General features: G+C 34.3%; 1 protein-coding gene across 2 annotated transcripts in view; it reads left to right on the top strand.

Annotated features, from left to right (window-relative positions):
* Positions 1–27,803, top strand: part of RPS6KA6 (ribosomal protein S6 kinase A6) — a gene marked incomplete at both ends in the record, with an annotated part of 100,116 nt that overhangs the window by 49,790 nt on the left and 22,523 nt on the right. For both annotated transcript variants that reach the window (XM_080718624.1, XM_080718623.1), the window contains 7 exons: positions 5,905–6,011; positions 6,310–6,347; positions 10,758–10,900; positions 22,472–22,542; positions 22,768–22,856; positions 23,718–23,776; positions 27,230–27,332. In XM_080718624.1, the coding sequence (XP_080574750.1) occupies positions 5,905–6,011; positions 6,310–6,347; positions 10,758–10,900; positions 22,472–22,542; positions 22,768–22,856; positions 23,718–23,776; positions 27,230–27,332 (610 nt within the window). The remainder of the gene's footprint in view (positions 1–5,904; positions 6,012–6,309; positions 6,348–10,757; positions 10,901–22,471; positions 22,543–22,767; positions 22,857–23,717; positions 23,777–27,229; positions 27,333–27,803) is intronic.

Raw genomic sequence — 27,803 nt, 5'->3', positions numbered from 1 at the left:
CTTGCATAGTGACTTTATAGGATGCTTATACATTGTGATATTTTTGCATGTAAAATCCTTTTTATTTCTTTCATTTTATTTTATTGTTGTGGTACTGGGGATGGGACTAGGAGCATTCTACCTCCAAGCTATACCCTCAGCCCTATATTTTTATTCTTTATTTTGAAACAGGGTCTCACTGAGTTGCTAAGAGCCTCACTAAGTAACTGAGGCTGTCCATGAACTATGGTCCTCCGGTCTCAGTCTCCCGAATGCTGGGATTACAAGCATGTGCCACCATACCCGGCTTGTTTTTTTTTTTTTTAAACATTTACTTAGCCTTGTTAAGGAAATCAGTTATTTTCTTGAAAACACATTAATTATTTGTGGCTTTGCTTTTGTTTTTCAGTGCTAGGGATTGAATGCATGGCCTCATGCCTGCTAGAGAAATGCTCTACCATTGAGTGATACCCACAGCCTTAGGATTTGCTTTTATGATTTATTATGTGGAATTAGGGCAGCATTTAATATAGGGTTAATTTTCCTCAGTTTTGAAGCGTGATATTTCTTAATACTCTAACCAATATCCTCCAAATTATGAGGTATTTTATTCTCACTGTAGAGAACTGGAGCTATCCTGGTCCTTTGTGAACTTAGTAGATACTTTCTTTGAATCCTTCTTTTCTTGGGCTAAGGCAGTTTCTTTTGACTCATGATTGGTAACTTCTTACTGAATGACAGATACTGTGAAGTTTACCTGAGTAGGTGATAGATAGTTTTGTATTTTCATCACTATTATTGATCCTTTCTCTGGAATGTAGAACTTATTTCGTATCTTACTATCAGGTCTTACTTAAAATTTTATTAGACTGGACCAGAATATCATTTAGTTAGAGATTTTCTTCTACTACTGAACTAAAACCCTTTCTTTAATATATCTGCTACTGATTGTATGAGGTTTTCTGCTTTGACTGGAGGTAACAAAGAACTATTCCTAGTCCAGTGTGTTTCCATGGATTGGTCCCTCCAGTCATTGGTTCTTTTCTGGTTCGGGTTAGTGTTCTACTTACATGGGTCAGACATTTTTCTGCTGAATACTTGAGACTGTGTCATCCAGAGTTTTCTCTGCAATTTTCTTTGCTTCAGTTCTTTATCTGGTGAACTCTTTATTCTTTCTCACAGAATCTTTAAATTGACTCATCAAGTTAGTTTTTCAGGTTCCACTTAAATTAGTCCTCCTCACACTACCACTTGGAAACTCTTTCCAGGTAATATGGTAGAGCAATTGTAGGGCACGTGTTGTCTGTTCCCATCTCTCAGTATTCACTGTCTTTTGTTACCAGATGTCCAGTGTCTTGAAAAATATCATTTTATGTTTTTTGTCCTATGTTTTAGGTGTTTCAGACAAGAGAATAACTCCTGTCCTTGTCTACTTCATCCTGTCTTGAAATGGTAGACTGGGAACAACATTTTAATTGGGTAATAGTGGTTCAACATCTCACTTCCAGAATGTATAAGATCAAGTGTAGGAGAGCTAACATTGATTCCCAGAGCTCTGGACCTTTTGGTGAAAAAGGAACACTATCTTTTTAGGATGCTAGCTCATGCTTAAGTGGCTAAGGTCTCTGGCTTATATCTGTCTACCTCCAGTACAGATAGTGTCATGCATGAATATGCATTGTGTTCTTGTTATAATGTTCATCATGGAACAGAATTCAGTATGTGATAGGGTTTGTGTAGATACCCCCTTCCAAGAAGGGTCTTTAAAGGACCTTGTTAAGAGCTGGTCTCAAGGTATAGAGCAACAACAGTATGACAAGGCTCCAGCATTCATGATTTCTTATGTTAGATTGTAGAAGTGTCACATGTTTTTGAAAAGTTCTTACTTGTAGTCATTTCTAATTTTCTTTTAAACTCTTCAGACCTCCATTCTCGATGTGGGACTATCTAAACCCATACTAGCACAGAGATGCAGTCAGTAAGTTTTGATTCCTAAGTCTGGAATTCAATTAGGTAAGATCAAGCATTTTAAATGCATTTCCCAAAAGACAATAAATTAGTTTATTCATTGAACAGGCTTTTAAAAAATAATTCAATGTTTACTTCTATAGGAAGCATATTATAAGTAGTTATTTGTTGTTTATACTTCATTTGTGTATATAAAATTGTTAAATAATCAAAAATAATAATTTATTTCTTAGAAGTAGACTTTTGAGAGTCCATTTTTATGTGCTAAGAATTTTTATACTGTACTTTATTTATATTTTAAAGGGAAAGGTACCTCCCCAAATATTCTACCAAAATTGACACATAGACACAAACATAAATATGCAAAATTTTTAAGCTGTGCCCTACTTTTCTAATATCAAGAAGTGGTAAAGTTGAGTGATTATTGGAAAGCTATCAGTTCTTTCAAAATTAATTTATTGGCTTAACACAATTACATATAAAGCCATAATAGTAATACTTGCATGTTTGAAATTGACATAATTATCTTACCATATATCTAGAAAATTAAATAAATGAAATAAAGAATTTTGTAAAGTCTAATGAACACTCTTTCTGTGCTTTATTTCTTATTTCAAACTTTATAAAATTTTGAGCCTGGAACAGTGGTGTGAACATAGAAGAACCTTGTTAAAAAAAAAAAGCCAAAGCCTGGGATGATAGATCACTCCTATAATCCCAGTTAGAAGACTGAAACATTAGGATAGCAAGTTTGAAGCCACCCTCAACAACTTAGTGAAACCCTGTTTCAAAATAAAAAATAAACGGACTAGAGCACTCTTGGATTTAATCCCCATTGAAACACACACACACACACACACACACACACACACACACACACACACGGCAAAACAAAACAAACAGCAACAAATGATATAAAGTATCTATAAACAAACCATTACAGTATCAGTGTAAGATTAGAAACATGTTGTATAGCACAAAATATATGGTTTTATATGACAAATTATTATGGATAAAGGAATTTGTGACATATACATTTTCAATAAAAAGTATTTGAAAAATTTGTTAGAGATTTTTAAAATATTACTTGAAAATACCATCTCTGTCACATACAAAAATAACATTTACTTATTTTAAATAGCTAAGTCCAGAAAATAATTGCTGTATTCTAAGAGAAAATGCAACTTAAAATTTAGTTGATATTGAATGGAGAAGGTCATATTTAGCATTATGTTAATGAAGGAAAAACACACAGAAATGGTACATAAATTTGACTATATAAATTCAAAACTAATGAACATAAAAACACAAACTTGGAAAATAGTTGTATCTAATATGATGGCACAGGAACATTCTTAATATTTTAAGGCCTGTAGCTGTCGATAAGATTCTAAGTTAATAATGGAAAATATGCAGAAACATTACTGGTGATTCATGAAAATACAAAAAGTCCACTAAATATCAAGAAATGTTTAGCCTGATGATAGAAATTTAAATTAAATAAAAGTTGGTCCCACCTTTGTAAATCAAATTTGAAAAGATATTTAAGTGTATATCTGTTGCTGTCATAGAAGTGGTAAGACTTCATAAATTGCTGATGGGAGTGGAAACTACTGTAAGCTTTTTGGAAAAGAATTTTGTTGTATATATCAGAAATCTTGGAGTTTTGATACGTTTTGATTCAGTATTTCCTCTTTTATTTATTAGAGTCCATTTTGGGTAGATAATCATACAAATAAGTAAAGATGCATGCATATTTTATTGTTATTTAAAATAGTGAGAAACTGGGATAAAAGCATGAAGAGAAGGGGAACATTTAGGTAAATCATGGTAAATTGATTTTGTGCAGCTATTGAAAACTGTATACAAGTATGCCTATCAAAAGTATTCAGTGTAGAGTAAATAATACATATAGTATGATTTCAAATATGTTAAAATAGCACACAGACTTATACAAATGATTTGAAGGGCAATAAGAGCAGTTTTCCTCTTACTAGGATTTTGGATGGTTATCATTTTGCAGGGGGATTTATGAGTAAGACTATTAACAAATAGGAAAACATTATTGGTACTCAGCTTAAAACTTAGAAAAAAATGTATTATAGCATATGGTAGGAGCAGCTTCTGGGTGAAAATGTCATTCTGAGGGATAAGTATTCTTGAGTTCAAACCCTGAGCCTTCTTTCTACGTGTGTTATTTTGCAGTTACTCACTGTGAGTCTCTTTCTCCTTATATAAGATATTGATAATAGTTCCTTCATAGGGTTATTTGGAAGATTGCAGTAAAATAATGAGTATACAATGCCTGGCATGTAATTAATTGCACCTGGTGCATAATTGCTACTTAGTAAGCTCTGAATTTGCATCTATCAGGAGATTTTCGACCAAGATGAGTCCATGACAAGATGATTGGTTTGACATAAACAATAACCAAGGCAATATATTCTTATGTTAGAGATGTAAAAATTTTTATTTAGGGTTTTCTTGTGTTATGCTTCAATGAATATTTTAATCTTTCTTGCCCAGATATTAAATAAATAACAAACATTTTAATCTTAATTAAAAGTCATATGAAAATGTTTATATATTCTTGTTATTCTAATTTTAAATTGAAGTTCCTGAAACTCAGATAATGAACAATATTTGTTTTCTGTTGGTCAATTTGAAAAGTAAACTGTGACTTCTCAGTCTCTGTAGTTTTCACTAGTAGCTTAAATGTGCATTGTAAAATGCAGTTGCCATAGTTCTAAATGGGCAAGCTGGTTATAGGAATATATGTTATTTTGCTCATGTTTTGAGCCTTCCTAATAATCCAGTGTTTTTTCAAAAGAAAACAACCCATGTCTAGAATTTTACTTTTGTTTATCTAAAGCCCATACAAACTCTAAAAATAATATATAATAATTGAGTAGTTCCCAATTCTGTATGCAAATTAGCACTTGTAAATGAATATAGATGTAGACATAATAATACATTATGGTTGCACATACATTTTATAGTTTACAAAGCCTTTTTCTACATTTAGGTATATATAACAAGATATATTTATTTTACAGATTTAAAAACTGAGGACCAGAAGGCTAAGTGAAATGTCTTATGTTACACTATTAATTCTGATTTCAAGTCTAGTGCTCTTTACATTTTCTCCTATCAGCTCTATTCCAGGCACAGTAAGACTGAAGGATATAATGCCTTTTAACTTTTAAACCTTACTAACAGAAGCTCAGAGCTAATGCTTAGGTCAGAGATGAGTTTAGGATTGTATGAAATCTAAGGGTTACTACAGGGGTGTATTGGAGGATTTGGGCCAGGTGTAGTAGAACACACCTCTAACCCTAATATTTGGAAGACTGATACAGGAGGATCACAGGTTTAAGGCCAGCCTCAGCAACATTGCAAGATCCTTTTTCAAAATAAAAAATTAAAGAGGTGTTTCTCTAAGGTAAAATGCCCCTGGCTTCAATTCCCAGTCCACCAAAAAAAAAAAAAAAAAAAAAAAAAAGAAACAGAAATAGAGAATTTGGGTTAGTATAGGTGAAAAAAATGAAATTACTATTAAGTGATAGTAGTGAAAGAGAAAATAGTAGAAAAAATAGAATTATCAGTGTTAAAATATTTTATCTATATCAAATACTCTGGGGTATCACAAGATCATTAAAAAGATGAGTTATTTGTAGTATATTTAATATAAGTAGATATTAAAAACAACAACAAATATTTTAGAAAGACATTAAAATGTCTAATTTTTAAGAGCAGAATTATTGAAGAAGTTACTTCATCTATCTAGAAGGTATACAACTCTGCTATTTCCAATAATTATGCCAATTGAATAACAATCACCTCTGCTTATTTTCTTATTATTTGCCCCAATTTTTATGCTTACTGGTTTTTAAATAAATATTTTAAAATAATCAATATTAGAAAAATACCAAATAGTAAATTGTTATTTTCTTTTAGGTTCTGTTTACAGAGGAAGATGTGAAATTCTACCTTGCAGAACTGGCACTTGCTTTAGATCATCTGCATCAATTAGGAATTGTGTATAGAGACCTGAAGCCTGAAAAGTAAAACTATATTCTCCTTAGTATATTTGTTATCTGTATTTCTAGAATTCTATCTACATTTTGTTGTACACTATTACATTTTTCAAAATTAACGAAAATTCTATATGAATTATATAATTACACGACACTTATTTATAAAAGGTTATCTTTATATTACGCACCTTGATTTTAAATTAGTCATTTTAAATTTTTCTAAATTATCAAGTAGTGACTTATTTTAAGTTTATGATAATTTATATGTGAATATTTTGCGTAATTATTTCATCCCATTATACTAAATGTGAATTTTGATTTACAGCATTCTGCTTGATGAAATAGGACATATAAAATTAACAGGTATGCAGATTTTCTTATGCACTAAACTCATTATATATTGCACATTATTTTAATATACATTTTTCTAAGCCTATTTTCTTTCTTCCTCTCAATTTGATTTACATTTTGTGTTTTTCATGAAGTAAAATTCAATGGAAGGTTATATATTTTGCATTATATTTTAATTATAATTTTAAAATTATTCAATAGAGAAAAATATGTTAATTCAAATGATAGTTGACCTCTAGGTAAAAAGACATGATCAGTCTAGACTGAAGAATTTGTCTATCCCAAATACTCATCACATTTGGAATATAGTGACACCCTCCCTCCTACCAATTGGTCTTGGCAACCACTTATGTGTTCTATATCTCCACTTTTTTTAGAGTGTTATATAAACCAATATTGTACGGCTATGCAACAGTCATACCTCTGAGCATTTATCTTTAAGAAGTAAATACTTCTGTTCCACAAAAACCTGTCTACCTGTCTATGAATGTTCACAGCTCTCTTATTTGTAAAACCCCAAGACTGGAAATGACCCAAGTGTTCTTCAAAGGGTGAATGAGTAAAGAGTGATACTTTCATATAATGGAATGCTAGTTTGGAATAAAAAATGAAAGTGTTGATTCTTAAAGTAATTTGAATGGATCTCATGGCATTATCCTGAGTGGACCAGTCTCAAAAGTTCATGTATGTTTTCAGTAGTACATTTTGTGTTTATTTATGAAAATGGTAGAACAATAATAAAATGAAGGTGTGTCTTTTCAGAGAACTTTGTATTATTACAGCTTAAAAGTAAGTTGCTCTAAATTTCTTAGTACACTGCATCAAGGTAAAAAAAAAAGTATTGAGCGCTTGCCTTGAAAACAGAAATGAATGTATCAAAGTTAAAATGAAGTTTAATGTAACTTATTGATCCATAGCCTGTTTCTCGATTTAATACCTAGAAAATCCAGACAGATTTCTAAGAGATTCAAAGCAGAAAAGAGTGAAAAAAGATGAAATAAGAGTTTTGAGATTTTGAACATTTATTTTATAGCAATTGAATTTTAATTGAAGAACGAATTGAAGTTTAATTGTTCCTATCATTTTTTTCTTAATAAATTTTACTTGTTTTTTCAGAAGTATGAAAATGAGATGGGAGAAAGTAGAATAAACCATACCTTTATTTCTCCATTACATTTAAGTTAATTGTGTGAATAATTATGCTAAGTTGTTTTATATTTAGTCTTCTAATTTGAATTCTGCTTTTTATGGCTTTTAGAGACATAAACTGGCTGAGGAAGAAAGAGTAGTTAGGACCAATGTTAATTTATAAGTGAGGAGCACAGGGTATTTAACATGAAGAACTTGTGATTTATAATTTTTAAAATACTTTTGTTGGTTCATTGTAATTATACATCATAGTGAGGCTCAAAGTAATACAAACATATGTACTTGGTGTGTCTCTTCTGAATCCCACTCCCTCCTTCCCATACATATTAATGAAATTTGTAGCCATTTCTCAACAAAAGAAATAAAAATAGCCAATAAATATATGAAAAAATGTTCATCATCATTAGAAATCAGAAAAATGCAAATCAAAACTACACAAGATTCCATATAACTCCAGTTAGAATGTCAATCATCAATAACATCAATTTTGTGGTACTAGCGATTGAAACTAGAGGCATTCAACCTCCTAGCTATAACACCAGCTCTTCATTTTTTGTCTTCAAACAATCCTACTGAGTTGCTGAGACTGGTCTTAAACTTTTGATTGTAATCTGTTTTACTTACAATGGCACCAGTATTTCTTTTAAAAATAAACAATAATGATTATTAGATTTTTATAACTTAGAAACTTATAAAATAATTTTACATTCAAATTATTTATAAATGTTATAATTTATTTATTATAACTTACTTCAAAGTTTTGTAGTAAATAGTAAATTTCAGGATTAAACCTCACACATAAAAATCCCTCACAATTGTTTCAATTAGTTTTTTTTTTGTTGAAGTGTATTCTTTACATCAAGAATTTTAAGATTTTTAATTTTTTCTTTAAATTTTTCTATTCATTATATATCTTTTTAGTTTTTCGCTCCCGTTTTTTACCTTCTGTGCTTTGCTTCTTGTGTTTTTCCTCCTTCTTGTCCTTCTCTTCCTATCTTCTTTCCATTTTAAATGTGGTAGTCAACAGTAACAGACTGATTTTTGCTTGGCATTGACACCAGTGGCTGTGTGGAATGCAGTAATATGGAAATGTCTAACCTAGGAAGAATCTTTTCCATCACTGTAAACTTTACCAGAGTAATCTTAGGAGAGAGGTGTTTTTCACCTCTCAATTTAAAATTCCTCCAAAATGGAGGAGTCCTCCAGGAATAGACTCAGTGTTTGGCAGACTACTTAGAATGGCAATGGACTATAGAAAAGTTCCTGTTATAACTGTTTTTGAGTCTTATTTGCCTTACACTGAGGTTAAGACTGTATAACAAAAGATGAGTAAAATGAGAATAGATATTCCCAGTTGTTTGCTTACTTGCTAATGTATTGGTATTGTATGTGTGACTTATTTTTCTTATCTCTTTCCCATAGTTTCTTATCCCTCTCCCATAAAAACTTTATATGACTTGCCTGTTAGAAATATGTTTAATTATAATATTCCAGTAAACAGTTATAATTGGACCACGGAATTGAAGTTTCTGTGGTTGCTATAAAAATGTGTTTTCTGAGGGACATAATTTATGGGTCACTTCTATAAAGAGAGGGAATAAAATCAGAAATTTAAATCAAATATTACTTGCGTATTTAAAGAGAAAATGTTTGCATAAGAAAATAGATTTTAAGTAGTTTTTATGATTACTTGCAAATTTACTACTGAAATTATTCTTATTTAATAATAAATATTAATTAAATGATTATTTTCTGGACATGCTTTTTATTTTGGTGGTGGTACTGGAGTTCCTGGAAACCCTTCTACCTCTGGGCTACACTCCCAGACCTATTTTTTAAATATTTTTATTTGGAAACAGGGTCTCTTAAGCCAGCAAGTCTGGCTTCACACCAGCACAATCCTCCTGCCTCTGCCTCCTAAGCGCAGGGATTACAAGCGTGCATCACCATGCCCGGCTCTAGGCATGCTTTTTAAATTTAGTCTTAGAATCATTTAAGTTGTAAAAATGTGAAGTACTGATACTTGAGGCTGGCTGGCTGGCTGGCTGCCTGCCTGCCTTCCTTCCTTCTGTCCTTCCTTTTATATTGCTGGGGATTGAACCCAGAGGCATTCTGCCTTTGAGCCACATCCAAAGGCTGATTTTATTTCTTTTTTTTGGAAACAGAATCTTGCTAGTGTGCGAGAGTCTGACTTACTTGCTGAGGCTGTATTCAAAGCTGTGATCCTCTTATCTCAGCCTCCCAAGTACTGATGTCCCCTTCCTTTATATGGTTTATTTCTAATAAATAAATACATAAATACTGAATAGCACACTTCTGAATGATGAATGGGTCATAGAAGAAACAAGAAAAAATTTAAAAATCCCTAGAAACAAATGAAAATAGAAACAAGATTAAAATTTCGAGGACACTTTGAAGGCAGTATTAAGATGAAAATTCATAGCACTCTGTTCACAAATGAGAACAGAAAATCACCAAATAATCTTGTAACACCTGAAAGCCCTTGAAAATCAGGAACAGTCTAATAGATTAATAGAAGCTAATAGAAGACCAGAAATCATTAAAATCTGTAAATTTTTTTTGCCGGGCATGGTTGCTTGTAATCCCCACGCTTGGGAGGCAGAGACAGGAGGATCGTGCAGGTTCGAAGCCAGCCTCGCTGGCTTAAGAGACCCTATTTCCAAATAAAAATATAAAATAGGTCTGGGAGTGTAGCCCGGAGGTAGAAGGGTTTCCAGGAACCCCAGTACCACACACACACACACAAACACACACAAAAATCTGTAATTTTTTTAAACAGCGTCTTGCTAGGTGGCTAAGACTCTTGCTGAATGTCTTAAAGAGTATCAATATGGGCTGGGATGTAGTTCATATTTGTTGCCTTGGAAGTGCAAGGCCATGGTTTCTATCAGTACCCAAAAAAAGTATCAATATGAAGCTTAGTGTGGTGACACACTCCTGTAATCCTAGTAGTTGGGCGACTAAGACAGGGAGATTGAAGATTTAAGGCCAGCCTTGGCTACATAGTAAGACCATGTTTCAAAATATAAAACAAGCTGGGGATATAGCTCAGTGGTAGAGCACTCCTAGGTTCAGTCCCTTGTACCACACAAAAATATTATCATTATGAAATACAGGCTGCTCTCTATAATTTTCCTCATTGTAGCTGTTTTAAGAGCAATTGTAGGTAATCCATAAATTGTTTCAATGTTTAACACATCATGTTCTTTATTTTCTTAAGTTTTTCAATATACTTTAATAATGTTGTTACAGATTTTGGACTCAGCAAGGAATCAGTAGATCAAGAAAAGAAGGCCTACTCTTTCTGTGGTACAGTAGAGTATATGGCTCCTGAAGTAGTAAATAGGAGAGGCCATTCCCAGAGTGCTGATTGGTGGTCATATGGTGTACTCATGGTAATTAGTAATATTTTTCTTAATGATGCCACTATGTGATTGATATTACTTTAAAGTTTATTGTACTTTAAATTTTGAAATATACTGGGTAAGAAAGATGATTAATGTTTAAAACTGTGTGATTGTAGCCAGATGTGATGGTGCATACTTGTAATCCCAGCATTTGGGAGGCTGAGACAGGCGGATCCTGGTTTACAACCAGCCTCAGCTACTTAGACCCTTTGAAACTCAATGAGACCCTGTTTCAAAATAAAGGAAAAAAATAGGGCTGAGGGTGTAGCTCAGAGGTAGAATGCCTCTGGGTTCCATCCCCAGTACCACACACACACACACACACACACAAAATGTGTGATTGTCTAGCTGTCATGCAATGAGAATTAGGATTTTAGTATTCTATTTTAAAGTTCCTACTAAAAATGTAAATGGTAGCATTGTTACATAAATCATTCATATATGAAGCTAAGAAACATACAGATTCTATATTTCAGAATGCTGAGATTAGCATTTTATGACATTTTAATTAGATATCTTAGTTACCATCTTACCATATACTATATTGCACCATTGTTTCAGGCGTGCCCTAGAGAAAGATGAAATATAATACAAAACAATTCCTCTCCTTAAGACGTATTACATTTCATCTCCCACAGTAACTACCATAGTGAGTATTTAATAGATGCTTAATAAATACAGACTAATTTGATATGAGAGATTAAGCATAGGATTTGTAGTAGTAAGTAATATGACAGAGGAATGATTGTTGAATCACACATAATTTTCTTTTGAAATCTGATAATCCATTTTGCCTCTTTGTCACCGAATGACACTTTTTGACACATCCATATGTTAAGTTCCTATTAATAGAAAGGTATCTGGGGAGGGCAATAAGATGGGAACTGATTCAAAGTACAATATTTGGCATTTCCCCTGACTTAAGGTTGGTGAAAAACTAGTCATAGCTAAATAATTTTTTCAGAAGTATCTTAGGAGTTTAGGGAAGACTTTGTAAAAGAACATGTAAGAAAAGCGGAGGAGTGGAACTTGAGCCCTGAAGGATAGGTAAAACTTGAATAGTTGCAAGTCAAGAAGGAACATATTGTGGTCATATTAGCTGAGGATTGGAGAATGAGTTTGACCAGAGTGGTGAAGAATGAGGGTGAAGTTTGAGAGAGTGGAATTATAAACCTGTAAACATTTTCATGTAATTTTATGGATGGTAGTAAACTATTATAGATTCTTTTTTTTTTTATATATTAAATAATTTTATTGGAAATGAATTGGAAAATTAGTATAAAATTATCTGTAAGTCAACTGCCATTCACCTTATCTGTGATGTTTTTATATACTTCAAACAACGGTATGTAGAATTATATACAAAAGTTTATACCTTCTTTGTTTCACCTCACAGGATACTACAAACATTTCCTTGTGACTGTATAACTTTTCACAATTATCATTATATAATGTTCACAATAACTATATGAACTCAACATTCATTTGTTCAAAGTATTTTTAGAACACTACTGTGATCTAAATAAACTCTATGCTATGCACTATGGACACATTTTCTTGAGAATTTTTCATCAATATCTCAAATTTGAATTGCCAACACAGGCAATTCAAATACAAAATAGTAGATGAGGTGACAGAAATAGGCACACAGTATTTTGACAATCTAGAGAAGGGGCACTTTGGTAAATTGGCCAAAATCACTGAATTAAATGATTAGTAGATGAGTAAAGTCATGTTAGCAGTTGAGTATTTCTAAGTATAAGAGACACAGATATAGGTCTTGGCTTAAGAAACAAAAAAGGGCACAGCATTTTACAAGGGATACAATAAATTTTTTTAGATAAACCTAAAATAGAAAGGCACAGTGATAACAATGAGCTTGTACATCTAAACAGGGCCAAATAATGGCAGACATATATGCTAGGGGCAGCCACCGACAGAATTTTGTTTGTTTTTGCTTTTATGGTACTAGAGATTGAATCCAGTGGTGCTTTGCCACTGAGCCTACACTCTGAATTATTTTTATTTTACATGTTGAGATAGGATCTTGCTAAGCTTGCCAGGCTGGCCTTGAACTTAAGATCCTCCTGCCTCAGCATTTTGAGTAGTGATGATGATAATGATGTTGTTGATGATGATGATGATGATGATGATGATGTTGATGATGATGATGATGATGATGATGATTTGAGGTACTGGGAATGGGACCCAGGGGCATTTGACCTCCGAGCTACCCCCCCAGCACTATTTTTTATTCTTTCTTTATTTATTTTTTTTTATATAACAATTTTTTTATTGAACATAAATAGTATACATTTACACTATATTTGGTGCCCTCCCCCCCCGCCCACATTTCCCCCCACACACACACCAATGGTTGTCCAGGTTAACCATGTCTTATTCATAATTTTACACATGTTCAAGTGTAGACCCTTATTAATCGAGACCGGCCTTCCTCCTCTCCTATCTTACCATCCAAACTTAGCTAGTATTTCCCCTTCAATATCTGGAGTCCCTCTGGTATTCTTTGTGTTTCCTAGTTTGGGCATATTAGAGGAAACATATGTATCTTCTTCTTCTGTGCTTGGCTGATCTCACTTAACATAATGTTCTCCAGGGCTTTCCATCTTCTTTCAAATGATATAATTTTGTTCTTCTTTATGGCTGAATAGAATTCCATTGTGTGTATTTCCCATAGTTTTGCTATCCATTCATCTGTTGATGGTGATCTGGGTTGGTTCCATATTTTGGCTATTACAAATTGTGCTGCTATGAACATAGGTATGCATATGTTGCTGTAGTTCTCTGAATTCAACTCCTTTGGAAAGATACCCAGGAGTGGTATAGCTGGGTCATATGGTGGATCTATTCCCACCTTTCTTAGGAATCTCCACACAGATCTCCATAGTGGTTGAACTAGTTTGCATTCCCACCAACAGTGTAAAAGAGTTCCTCTTTCCCCACATCCTCGCCAGCATTTGTTGTTATTTGATTTCTTTATGCTTGCTACTCTGACTGGGGTTAGATGGAATCTCAGTGTAGTTTTGATTTGCATCTCCCTGATGGCCAGTGATGAAGAACATCTTTTCATGTATCTATTAGCCCTTTGTGTCTCTTCTTTTGTGAAGTGTCTATTTAGTTCATTTGCCCATTTCTTGATTGGGTTGTTTGTTTTGCTAGTGTAGAGTTTTTTGAGCTCTTTGTATACTCTGGATATTAGCCCCCTATCAGAATGGTGGCTGGTAAAGATCCTTTCCCATTCTGTAGGCTTCCTCTTTAGGTTATTGATAGTTTCCTTTGATGAGAAGAAACTTTTTAGTTTGATGTTATCCCACTTGTTTATTCTTGCTTTAATTTCCTGAGCTTTGGAGGTTTTGTTGAGAAAGTTACTGCCTGTGCCAATATGTTGTAGTGTTGAACCTATGCTTTCCTCTACTAGCTTCACAGTCTCAGGTCTAATTTCTAAGTCTTTGATCCATCTTGAGTTGATTCCTGTGTTTGGTGAGATATAGGGGTTTAGATTCATCTTTTTACAAATGGTTAGCCAGTTCTCCCAGCACCACTTGTTGAAAAGGCTGTCTTTTCTCCAGCGTATGTGTTTGGCCCCTTTGTCAAAGATTAATTGACTAAAGATGTGTGGGTTTGTTTCTGTATCTTCTATTCTAATCCACTGGTCAGTATATCTGTTTTTGTGCCAGTACCATGCTGTTTTTACTACTATTGCTCTATAGTATAGTTTGAAGTCTGGGATTGTAATGCCTCCTGCGTGTTTCTTGTTATTGAGAATTGCTTTGGCTATTCTAGGTCTTTTCTTTCTCCATATGAAATTCATGATTGATTTTTCTAGGTCTCTGAAGAATGTCACTGGTATTTTAATGGGAATTGCATTGAACCTATAGATCAGTTTTGGCAGAATGGCCATTTTGATGATATTTATTCTGCCTATCCATGAGCACGGGAGATCTTTCCATCTTCCAAGGTCTTCTTCAATTTCTTTCTTTAATGTTTTATAGTTTTTGTTGTAGAGGTCTTTTACATCTTGGGTTAGGTTTATTCCTAGGTATTTTATTGGTTTTGAGGTTATAGTGAATGGAATTGTTGTTTTTATTTCTTTCATTGTGGATTCGTTGTTGGCATAAAGAAAAGCCACTGATTTCTTTAGGTTGATTTTGTAACCTGCGACTTTGCTGAATTTGTCAATCAGGTCCAGAAGTCTTTTGGTTGAGTTCTTTGGGTCTTCCAGATAAAGGATCATGTCATCTGCGAATAAGGATAATTTTAATTCCTCTCTTCCTATGTGAATTCCTTTGATTTCCTTCTCTTGTCTGATTGCTGCAGCAAGAGTCTCAAGGACTATATTGAAAAGGAGTGGTGATAGTGGGCATCCTTGTCTTGTTCCTGACTGTAGCGGAAATTCTTGCAGTTTTTCCCCATTCAATATAATGTTGGCTTTGGGTTTGCAGTATATTGCCTTAATGATGTTGAAGTACTTTCCTTCTATCCCAATTTTTTGCAGTGTTTTTAACATAAATGGGTGTTGGATTTTGTCGAATGCTTTTTCAGCATCTATTGCTATGATGATGTGGTTTTTGTTCTTGGTTCTATTTATGTGGTGAATAACATGTATTGATTTGCGTATGTTGAACCAGCCTTGTTTTTCTGGGATGAAACCGACTTGGTCATGATGTATTATTTTCTTGATATAGTTTTGAATGCGTATAGCTAGTATTTTGTTTAGAATTTTTGCATCTATGTTCATTAAGGATATTGGTCTGTAGTTTTCCTTTCTTGAGGTATCTTTATTTGGTTTGGGGATTAATGTGATACTGGCCTCATAGAAGGAATTTGGAAGAGTTCCATCTCTTTCAATTTCCCGGAACATGTTATGCAGTATTGGTATTAGTTGTTCACTGAAGGTTTTGTAGAATTCAGCTGGGAACCCATCTGGGCCTGGGCTTTTCTTTGGTGGAAGAATTTTTATTGCCATTTCTATTTCTTTGGTTGTTATTGGTTGGTTTAGGCTTGCTATGTCCTCTTGGCTAAGTGTAGGAAGGTTAACTGTGCTTAGAAATCTATCAATTTCTTCCAGGTTTTCAAGTCTATTGGAGTATAAATTTTTAAAGTAGTTTCTAATAATATTTTGAATTTCTTCAGTATCTGTGGTGATATCTCCTTTTTCATTTCTAATTTTGATAATTTGAGTTGATTCTCTTTTTCTTTTGGTTAGGTTGGCCAGGGGTTTATCAATTCTATTAATCTTTTCAAAGAACCAACTTTTTGTTTTATTGATTCTCTGAATTGTTTTTTTGTTCTCTATTTCATTTATTTCTGCTCTAATTTTGATGATTTCTTGCCTTCTGCTGGCTTTGGGAATAGACTGTTGCAGAATTTCTAGATCCTTGAGCTGTGTCATTAGGATCTTTACTTGGTGGTTCTCCGTCCTTTTTATGTGGGCACTCAATGCAATAAACTTTCCTCTTAGTACTGCCTTCATGGTGTCCCATAGGTTTTGGTAGGTTGTGTCTCTGTTTTCGTTTGTTTCCATAAATTTCTTTATTTCTTCCCTAATTTCTGCTCTTACCCATTCGTCATTCAATAGTGTATCATTCATTCTCCATGAATTTGAATACTTTCTTTCGAGTTTCCTGTTGTTGATTTCTACTTTTATTCCGTTGTGGTCTGAAAAGATGCAAGGAATTATATTACATTTTTTGAATTTGCTGGTATTTTCTTTGTGTCCCAGGATGTGATCAATTTTGGAGAAGGTTCCATGGGCTGCTGAGAAGAAAGTGTATTCTGTAGTTCCTGGTTGAAATACTCTGAAAATGTCTATTAGGTCCATTTGGTTTATGGTTTCCCTTAGTTCTAAAACGTCTTTACTCATCTTTTGCCTTGAAGATCGATCCAGTGGTGTGAGAGGCGTATTAAAGTCTCCCAGAATTATTGTATTTGGGTCTACTTGGGATCTTATGTCCAGAAGGGTTTGTTTTACAAATGTGGTTGCACCCATATTTGGGGCATAAATATTTACTATCATTATATCTTCTTGGTATAGTGTTCCTTTTAGTAAAAGGAGGTGCCCTGATTTGTCTCTTTTGATGTGTTTTAGTTTAAAGTCTGTTTTGTCGGATATTAGGGTTGCTACCCCTGCTCTTTTTTGGTCACTGGTGGCATGGTATATCTTTTTCCATCCTTTCACCTTCAGCCTGTGAATGTCTTTGGCTGTGAGGTGTGTTTCTTGCAGACAGCATATATTTGGATTATGTTTCCTAATCCACATTGCCAATCTATGTCTTTTGATTGGTGAGTTAAGTCCTTTGACATTAAGAGATATTATTGATATATGATTTTTGTTTTCTGCCATTTTGTGTTCTGTCTACTCTTGGGTGGTGTGATCATTCTTCTTTACTTAAGTGGCCCACTTATTAACTTCCTCTCTTCTCTGATTCTGAAGTCTGCTTCTTTTTTCTTCCTTATGGTTTATTTCTTTAAGAATTTTCTCTAGTGTTGGCTTTGAATTCATGAATTTTTTGAGATTCTGTTTATCGTGAAAGACTTTGGATTCACCATTGATCTTGAATAGTAGTTTTGCTGGGTAGATGAGCCTTGGTTGGAAGTTATTTTCTTCCAGGGTGTGAATCACATCATACCAGTCTCTCCTAGCATTCATAACCTGGGTTGTATAGTCTGGGGTGATTCTTATTGTTTTGCCTCTATATGTCACCCGTCCTTTTGTTCTCACTGCTTTTAAGATTCCTTCCTTGGCCTCTATATTGGTCATTTTGGTTATTATGTGGCGTGGAGTGGTCTTTCTTTGGTCCTGTCTCAGTGGAGTTCTGTATGCCTCCTGGACTTGAAGATCGAAGTCTCTTTCCAAATTTGGAAAATTCTCTGAGATTATTTCCTTGAAGATATTACAGATGCCCTTGGTCTGTACCTCTATCCCTTCCTCAATGCCTATTATCCGTAGATTAGGGCGCTTCATATTATCCCATAATTGCTGGATGTTTAGGTTTTGTTGCTGTAAAGATTTCTGTATATCGCTGACTGTGTTTTCGGTTTGGGATGTACTGTCTTCTAATATTGATATTCTGTTTTCCATTTCATCTAATCTTCCAGAGTTTCTTTCAATTGCTGTCTTCATTTCACTTATTGCCTCTTTCATTTCATTCCAGACCTCTTTCTGATTCTTTTTTAGTGTTTCTAATTCACCTTTAACCTCCTCTATACTTGTTTTGAATCCTTTCATCATATTGAACAACAAGATTCTGAACTCCCCTTCTTGCATTTCTAGTAGGTCAGTATTCGTGATTTCTGCTGTCTCTTCGTAATTCCTGGTTCTCATATTTGTAGCGTTCTCTGTCCTGTTTTTCTGGTTTCTACCCATCGTTCGTGAGTATTATGCTTAGTCAAATCTTAATATTAGGAGTTGGGGTATCGGCTAGTCAGCAGAGCCTTTCCAGTGTTGAGGGTGGGTGATGTGGGAGGAGCTGGGGTGATTAGTAAAGGAGTCAGATTAGGTAGAGGATATGTTTAGGTTGAGAAAGACTTTGAGTATCGTAAGGTGAAATCTTGCTAGGAATGAGAGAGAGTTAACTACTAGGACTCTTGTCGTTCGTGGAGTAATTATGAATGTAAGAGATACTTAGAGTATTAGACCAGGAGGTATATTATGTGGAAAAGTTTTGGGGGGGAAAAGTATGTAGGGTTAGTGTGGGAAGGTTTGTAAATAGGGGTGATGGAAGGAGCAGACAGACACAAAAAAAGAATAGAAAAAAAAATCCACACAAGATACCAAGACTATTATGTAATCCTAGAAAAAGGGAGGAAGACCAATCAAAGGAGCAGAATGAAAATAAAGGAAGGAAAGAGGAAGAAAGAGGACAAAAGAACAAGAATAAAATAAAAGGAGCTAGCAGCTGTGTGAAATAAAAAAATAAGGCAAACTATCCAATATATATATATAAAAAAACAACATGTGAAAGTAAGAGAAGTATGGGGTGAAAGAAAAAAAAATAACACAGCAATAACCATACCAAAACAAAAGCACTGTAAAAGCAATATAAAACAAAACATCCACATTAAAAGTAAAATAAACAGTCCTCCTTATTTACGCATATGGGGTCAGGCCTATATAATATGTGCGTATGTGATTGCTTTAGTAACTTTCAGAATACCATCCAATGTCTCTTAGTTTTCTTTGTACTCTATTTTTTTATCTTCTTAGGTCACTCTGGGTGTTTGGACACCTTCTCTCCTTTAGCTGCTTTAGGTTTATGTGTCCGGATGTCTGGTTTCACTGTTATTTGATTCTATACAATTCACAGGTTCTGCGAAATTCTAACCTGTGGTCAGTACCTCTGCACTCACCACCCTAGACTCCAGCCTGTGCTTCCCTACGACACGGGTGGAGCATGACCAAGGTATAATTAGAACCTCCCCCTGAGGTCCTGTGCAGATATTGTGGCCCGATGGATTTTCCTGTGTCTCTGGAAATTCCAGCTGGGTTAGCCGGTGTGGTCCCAAGATGTACCCTGGGCAAATGGGTGCTGGTTCCTGGGTGCCCACGCTTGCTGCCAGAGCTCTGCCTATTCCAAGGGTGCAGGCTGGGTGTGCTGCTTTTACTGGAACCAGGAGTGAGTGGATGCAGCTGTCTGTTGCTGCTGGTATGCTCTTCCAAGGTGTATTGAGCTGAGTTCTCGTTCTCGCTTAGAATTAAGCCTCTGGCTAGCAGGAGGGTGGGAACACCCAGCGGTGGGCCAGGAGTGCAGGATAGGTGCTCAAGGATCCAGTGCGTGGTGCCCAGTAAAGGCCTCTGCCTCCCGCGGGACGTAGAAACTGGGGGTGCCCCAAGGAGATTTCCAGTTTACACAGGGCTTTCGCAGCCTTGAAGGCAGTCTCTGGCAAGGTGGCGGGGGGGGGGGGAGCTAGACACCCAGGTAGGCTCCAATTTAGTGGAGAGAGTTGGACAGGCAATGACTGCTAGCAGGGAACCGGGGTGCCGACAAGGTGCGCAGAGGGGAGTGCTCGGGTCTGAGGCTTGGGCGTGCTGGGGGGTTGGAGTGCAGCGCACGCTAGGGTCCGCACTTCCCGTTGCCCGCAGGTACCTGTCTTTCTTGGTCCAGGATTCGTGGGAGTCTCTATGCTGTTGTGATCCAGTCGCTGGTGGGCACACAAAATTCTGACGTGGGAGCTGCTCGCTGTTTTCAGTCCCGGATTATCTTGCTGCGGGACTATCGGGGCTATCGGGCAGGCAGCTCCGCGGGCCCGCGAAAGCAGCCCGCGGCCGCCGATCAGCGTTTGCAGCTGGTCCGGTGTCCGGGTCTATGTTCTTCTTCTTCTTCAAGTTCAGAGTTCCCCCGAGGTACCAGGATTTGTTTTGGTTCCTGGTATGTATTTTTTATTGTTGATTAAGACACAGCTTTCTAAGTATCTGAAGTTTTATTTGCTTCAGCTACTGAGGAGTACTGTGTCCCTCAGTCGCCATTTTGAAAAACAACTATTATAGATTCTTAAACCAAATGCTAATTAGAGAAAATTTGTACTTTAGGAGGATAATCCTTGACAACATTATGCAAATTTACTAGAAATGGAAGAAATTAAAAACAAGGAGAACAAAAAGCCTTTTCTAAGACAGTTGTAAGATTATAGAATTTAAAAAAGAGGAAAGCTCAAAACACATTTCTAAGGAAGACATGACTAACATTAGAAATAGATTAAGTGGGTGTGGTGGCTCATGCGGTTAATCCCAGCATTTGGGAGGCTAAAACGAGAGGATCGTGGTTCTCGGATGGCCTCAGCTACTTAGTGAGGCCCTTTACAACTAAGTGAGACCCTATTTCAAAATAAAGAATAAAAAATAGGGCTGGGGATGTAGCTCAAAGGTAGAATGCTCCTGGGTTCCATCCCCAGTACCACAAAGAAAAAAAAAACAGATTAAGTGACATGGATGAAATCAAGAGTAAATGTCAAACATAAAGAATGGTAGATTAGTAGGAAAGAGATAGTTAATAAAAGATGGTGGGGAAATATTTTATTTTTATATAAAAAGGAGAGGAAACTTTCCTCCCTGGCTCCAATGAGGATCTCCTTCTTTATCTGGAGTCCCTCTGTATCCCAAATACTCCCTAGCTCCAACATATTAGAGAAAACATATGTCCTTTCTCTTTCTGTTCTTGGCTAATCTCACTTACATCATGTTCTCCAGGTCCTTCCATCTTCTTATGAATGATATAATTTTGTTCTTCTTTATTGCTTAGTAGAATTCCATTGTATATATTTCCCATAATTTTTAAATTAACCTGTTGAGGTTGCTGTACATTAGTAGGTAACCCCTTGGTGATAAATTAAGAGGGACAGTGGAGAGAAAATCAGAATCACTTGGGGAAATATATATACATATATATACGTGTGTGTGTGTGTGTGTGTGTGTGTGTGTGTGTGTTCATAAATGCAATTTTCCTAACCTGTAGTTTTCTTGAGGGAAGTTAAGATTCTTATACATTTATCCTTTCCCTTATTCTCTATTTGTCACTCCCACCTGTTACCCATTCAGGCCCCAGTAAGGAACCATGACTATAGATTTGGGAGGGAAAATAGAACTAGAGAAAGATAGAGACTGGGTGGCAGATTTGGAGTTGTCAAGATAAGAGAGCTTAGTAAATAAGCTAAGAAACTGTGAGTTCAGATTCATGAGCACAGGTCTAAGACCAGAGCCATTATTGAATCTAAGAGTTAAAATTTAAGTATTAAGAATATATAAACTTTTTCATGGACTATAATGATCTTTTTTTAGACATAGTCTTTTAATTACAATTATTTAATGTTCTCATTTAAGTCTGGAAAAATGAATGTTTTCCTCGTGCTATGTGCAAATACCTCATTTTTTTTGAATGGTATTAATGCACACATGTGCGTGCTTTTGTGTGTGTGTGTGTGTGTGTGTGTGTGTGTGTGTGTGTGTATGTTGTTTTAACGTTTTTGGTTCTTGTTTTTTTTTTTAAGAGTAAGAAGGAATTAGGATGGCTGAATTTTTCTTGGACATATATGAGATTGAACTGCTTTGGTATATATTTTCCTTTCCTGTTACTATTAAACATTTGCTTTAAAAACATATTGCCACTTTCCACTTCCAGAAATGGACTGTTTCACACTCTTTATTTGGATTGTAACCTTTTTTATCATGGTTTTCTCTTATACTGTACCTCTACTTCTCTAAATAAACCTCATATATTTGCCAAAAATTATATAATTGTTCTAAAAGGAAATCCTTCAAGTGATTGTCAAATGACTTTGACTTTGGAAACGTAGATATATTAGAACTGAAAAGAATTGGTTGATTTCATCTGCTACAAGTCACCTATCCGTTCAACTGTATATACTGAGCAGAGTATCAAAACTGTAATTCCTTTATTGGCCTAGTTTTGGGTCCTGTTTTGACAAATTCTCATATAATTTCTGCATAATGATCACATAGAACAGTTCTCAATTTTTTCTAAATAACTTCATTGTATATTCTAAGTTGACTAAGTTGACGTTATGGTTATCTTTTTGTTTTAGTTTGAAATGCTTACTGGTACTCTGCCATTTCAAGGTAAAGACAGAAATGAGACCATGAATATGATATTAAAGTAAGTATAAATACTCTCTTTTTATGTTTTAAAAAATTTCTTCCCTTCAGTTTTGATCAACTTAATGTGTTTTAAATGAAAAGAAAAAAACAGTTTTACTATTTTCTTCTTTCATATAGGGGGCAGTAATTGCCATTGTAAAAGCAATTATAAGAATTAATTTTTAGATTTGTCAACTTTTAAGTGTGGCCAGATATCACTAAAATTTTCTAAATCCTTTTTCAGAGCAAAACTTGGAATGCCACAGTTTCTTAGTGCTGAAGCACAAAGTCTTCTAAGGATGTTATTTAAAAGGAATCCAGCTAATAGATTGGGTAAAATGACAATACACTGCATATTTTGGGATGATAATTATGTCTTTATACTTTCCAGTTTAAGATCATTTACTTTTTCTTATATTTCTGTCTAGAATTATGTATTTTGTGTATGTATTTCAGAAACAATATGCTATGTCCATAATTAAAGTATGGAGTAGTTAATCAAAATTTAACATTTATCATGTATATACATATATCATATATATTACCTCTCTTGATATAATTCACAGAATTTTACCTCATATAACCAATCCTTATAGATTTGAAGATAATTGTTTTGTCTCTCTTAATATTTTCTTTTTGTTGTTGGTACTGGAAATTGAACTCAGATCCTTGTATATGTTAAGAAAATATCCTTCCACTGAGATATAACCCGAAGTCCCCTGTTAATATATTTCAAACTAAATTATATTTTAATATTTTACACATTATTTGACCACTTTCTAAGGGCCTTTCTCTGGATATAGTTGTGATATAATTGTGATCATCTATATCTTACATGTCCCTGTGTTAAAATTGTAGTGTCACTTTGTTCCCTGTAGTATTTAATTTAGCATATAAATATGATTGAAGTTGAATTATAAGTAAAAGAAAATATATTGACTTTTAATATTATTTTGAACCTGGATTTTACTTGACTTGGGTGTCACTTTAGTATTCCATGCTTCCTATGCAGTACAGCATGAACATCAATTTTCTATTGTAGTAAAGTAAAAGGACCAATTCATAAAATATCAAAGAAATCATAGATGTTTCACTTTAAGGAATCTATGAAATATGTGCAATCCTACTTATAGATAACAGCCTAGAAGCCATGTGGAAAAAACATGCCAGTAAATTCTTCTTTTCATATTACAGGTTCAGAAGGAGTTGAGGAAATAAAAAAACACCTGTTTTTTGCAAATATTGACTGGAATGTAAGTTGAGTGGAAAGTTTATTTTTAAATAAGTATATTAAAATGAACAACTTATGAGTAAATTATAATACATGGACTTTACTGATAAAATCAAGCCAACTGTTTTATATTTAGTATAAGATATTTATTTATAGGTATTTTATATCATGGAAACTACCTAGAACCAGCAAATATATAGGTAATATTTAGTAAATTTATTTATCCATATTTTAGTCAGATTTGTGTCACTTTGTCCAACTATGGGACAAGCACAATTTAGAGGAAGAAAAGTTTATTTAGGGCTTATAATTTCAGAATTTTCTGAGTGTACTCCATGGTCAGCCATATTGTGGCAGCATATGGTTTGGTGGCAGGGCTTTAGGGCATAGCAGATGAGGAAAGGCCACACTGAACTCAATGATAACAGTAGCAGACAGAGCAACAAGAAGTGGCCAGGACAAATATAGTCCTCAAGAACCTGCCCACAGTGACTCATTTCTTCCAGCCATGCCCCATTCTGAACCTTGCCATATGCATATGCTTTCAACACATGAGCTTTAGGGGGCAATTTGAGACTCAGACCATAACAATTTTGTTTGCCCGTTAAATACTGTAAATATTATTCCCCTGTTCTCATTTGGGGAATGTGGAAGAGGAAGGAAAAGTGGAAAGGGAAGGAAGAGTATAATTTACTCTTATAGAAACTGAATTATAGAGAATCTAATGTTTGTTTAATTTTAGACAGTTCATTATTATGTACTAGAACAAATTAAATTTATTAAGTATTTTACTACAGATATGTCATTAAATTTTGAGAAGATATTAAAACAGGAACATTGACAAATTTTATTTAATCATGTATAGAGATTTTTAAAATTACTATCCTCAGACTAATAAGCTATTTTAGAACTCCTCTTTTTTGTTTTATATAGCAGATTTATATAGTTAATATATTAATAATCATAGTTAACTATTTCTGATTGTCTAGTTTTGAAATTTAAATGGTTTTAAAAGGAAAAGAGTATTTTTTTACTTTTATTGCCAAAGTATAAAACTTATTCACTGACCAAGGCATTATTTTAACTTGCTTATAGACCAAATTTCAATAGAAAATGTTTTATTTTTTATAATTTTTATCTACTCATATGTTGGTGGATACCTAAGTTGGTTTCTTAATTTTGCTATTATGAATGGTTCTGCTCTCTGAGTGTGCATGTATCACTGTAGTGTTCTAACATTAATTCTTTTGGAAAGGTAGAGAAGAATGTATATCTGTGTCAGATGGCAGTTCCATTCCCAGTCTTTTGAAGAACATCCATACTGATCTCTATAGTGATTGTATTAATTTATGATGTCATCAGCAGGGCATAATGGCTCATTAATGTAATCCTTTGAACTGTTTTTAGTTGCTTTCATTCATTTCTGCTCTGATATGTACTAAAATATTCTACTAATTTTGGACTTGGTGTATTATTTTTCTAGTGCCTTAAAGTACCAGGATAGGCTGTTTACTTTGAGATATTTCTGAGTATTTTGGTACAGACATTGATTGGTATAACTTCCCTCTTAGTACTGCTGTTGTTCTGTCTCGTAGGTTTTGGTGTGCATATATATTTTCTTTTGCTTCAAGAAATTTTTGGATTTCTTGCTTTATTTTTTCTCTGATCCAGTGGTTTTTCATATGTAAATTATTGAAGCCCCATTCATTTTTATAGCCTTTGTTTTTCTTGTGAGTGATTTCTAGTTGTATTGCACTGTGGTTGAAAATGATACTTTATATGATTTCAGTGTTTTCAAATTCATTGAGATTTTTTGTGCCCTTTAATATAATGTAACCTGTTGAGGAGAATATGTATTCTGCAGCTGTTGGGTGAAATGTTGTGTAGATGTCTGCTAGATATGTTTGGTCTAGGGTGCAATTTAACTCTGCTGTTTCTTTGTTTTCTTTGTAGATATTCTATCTGGATGATCTGTCCATTACTGAGAATGGGGTGTATAATTTCCTAAGTATTATTGTATTAAGAGTCTTTCTTTCCCTTTAGGTCTATTAATATTTGCTTTATATATTTTGATGCTCTGATATTGGGTACATGTATATTTAGAATTGCATCCTCTTGCTGAATTAACTCCTTTATCTATAATGACATTTTTATTACATTACTTCCTTTGTTAATGTTTAATCAGATAGCAATACAACTATTCATATTTTCTCTTGGATTCTGTTTGCATGGAATATTTTATCCTGTGCCTTCTCTTTTAGTCTCTGTATTGTTAGTGGTGAAGTGAGTTTTTTGTAAACAACCTATAGCTTTCCTGCCTGTCTTCTTCAGCACAATTTTTGCTTTTTTATATTCAAAACCAGCACTGTGTTCTTTGACTTGATTTCTTTAGCTCTTGCGAAGAAAGTTTGGTGCATGAATAGCTGTTCAATATGGTATATCTGGAAAGGTTCTTACTCAGCTGCCATCTTGCTTCTCCCTTCTGTGTTTTTTTCCCCAGTACTGGGGATGGAACCCAAAGGCATTCTACCTCTGAGCTACACCCCTAGCCCTATTTCTTATTCTTTATTTGAAACAGGGTCTCACTGAGTTGCAGAAGGCCTCACTAAGTAGCAGAGGCTGTTTGCAAACCCAGATTCTCTGTTCTCAGCCTCCCAAATGCTGGAATTACAAGTGTGCACCACCACGCCCAGCTCCCTTCTGTGTTTTTAAACACAAATTGTAACATGTTAGATTATTAGATAACACTAAATTATTCTATGATTGAAGTCCTAAAGAGTATGCTTAATATTTTATGTGAAGATAAGATGTATTAACATTTTTTGAAAATAGCTCAATTATTGATTTTTAACACCTTGAGCAGCACTAGTTATTTCAGCATTGTGACATGATATATTCCATATGGTTATAGAATCAGTGAAAATTCAAGTCAATATTTTATATCTAAAGTTGAACATCTATATACCAGTGAATACAAATTGTGGCATATCTGCTATTTCCTGGCTACATTAGATTTTGGGAACTATCTAGCAGGGTTTGGAATTTGGTTAAGAGGTATCTGAAGGCTGTGGATGTTTCTTTTATGTGGTTGTAAGCCTTCTGTTAAGAGCTATGAGTATTATATTCTACCTTCCCTTACTAAGTACAGGTTAAGTATACCATGTCCAAAATGCTTGGGATCAGAAATGTTTCAGATTTGGGTATTTGTATATGCATAATGAAATAGCAATAAAATTAGAGTCCAAACACAAAATTCATTTATGTTTCATACACAGTTTTACAGAAGATTTTTACTGTGGAGGTATTTTGGCTATTACGTGTCACATGAGGCCGTTGTGGAAGTTTCCACTTGTAGTTTCATGTTGAAAAGTTTGGGATTTTGGAGAATTTCAGATGTCAGATTTTTGGATTAGGAATGCTTCTCCTATATTTTAAAGTGTTAAATATTTGTATGTTATCCTGTTACTCTTTCTAGAAATTATATAAAAGAGAAGTCCAGCCTCCTTTCAAACCTGCTTCTGGAAAACCAGATGATACTTTTTGTTTTGATCCTGAATTTACTGCAAAAACACCCAAAGGTAATAAGATTTATGTGTATTAACGGAGCTTTTATTCTAATAACAAATAAGTAGACTATATTTTTGAGTAAAAAATCAAAAAAGAATGGCAAGTTTGCAGAGTTGGCTTGCCCCTTCGCGAAATATAGATTCCATAAAAAATATTTGCTTGTTCTTTTGTCAAGTAGAGTCTTAAATGGGAAATATTACTAGGGAAGCAGAGTCTAGGGCAAAGGGTGACAGTTTTTTTTTGTTCTGTAAATCTTTGGGCATGTTAATGATTTAAAGGGCAGTGGATTAGAGATATGAGATGCACTGTACTTATCTAGTTTAGAAATTACTGTGGTTTACTTTTAGTGGTATCTACTCCCTTCATTCATTCAACAAATATTGAATGTCTACTATTCACTAAGCAATGAGAATGCAGTTAACAGTACAGACAGAAATTACCACATGGAGCATGTATACTAGGAGTAGGAAACAAATACACTA

Source organism: Muscardinus avellanarius (assembly GCF_963383645.1).
Source record: "Muscardinus avellanarius genome assembly, chromosome: X".
In the NCBI taxonomy this organism is placed as follows: Eukaryota; Metazoa; Chordata; class Mammalia; order Rodentia; family Gliridae; genus Muscardinus; species Muscardinus avellanarius.
This window is presented reverse-complemented; position numbering and strand designations above follow the sequence as displayed.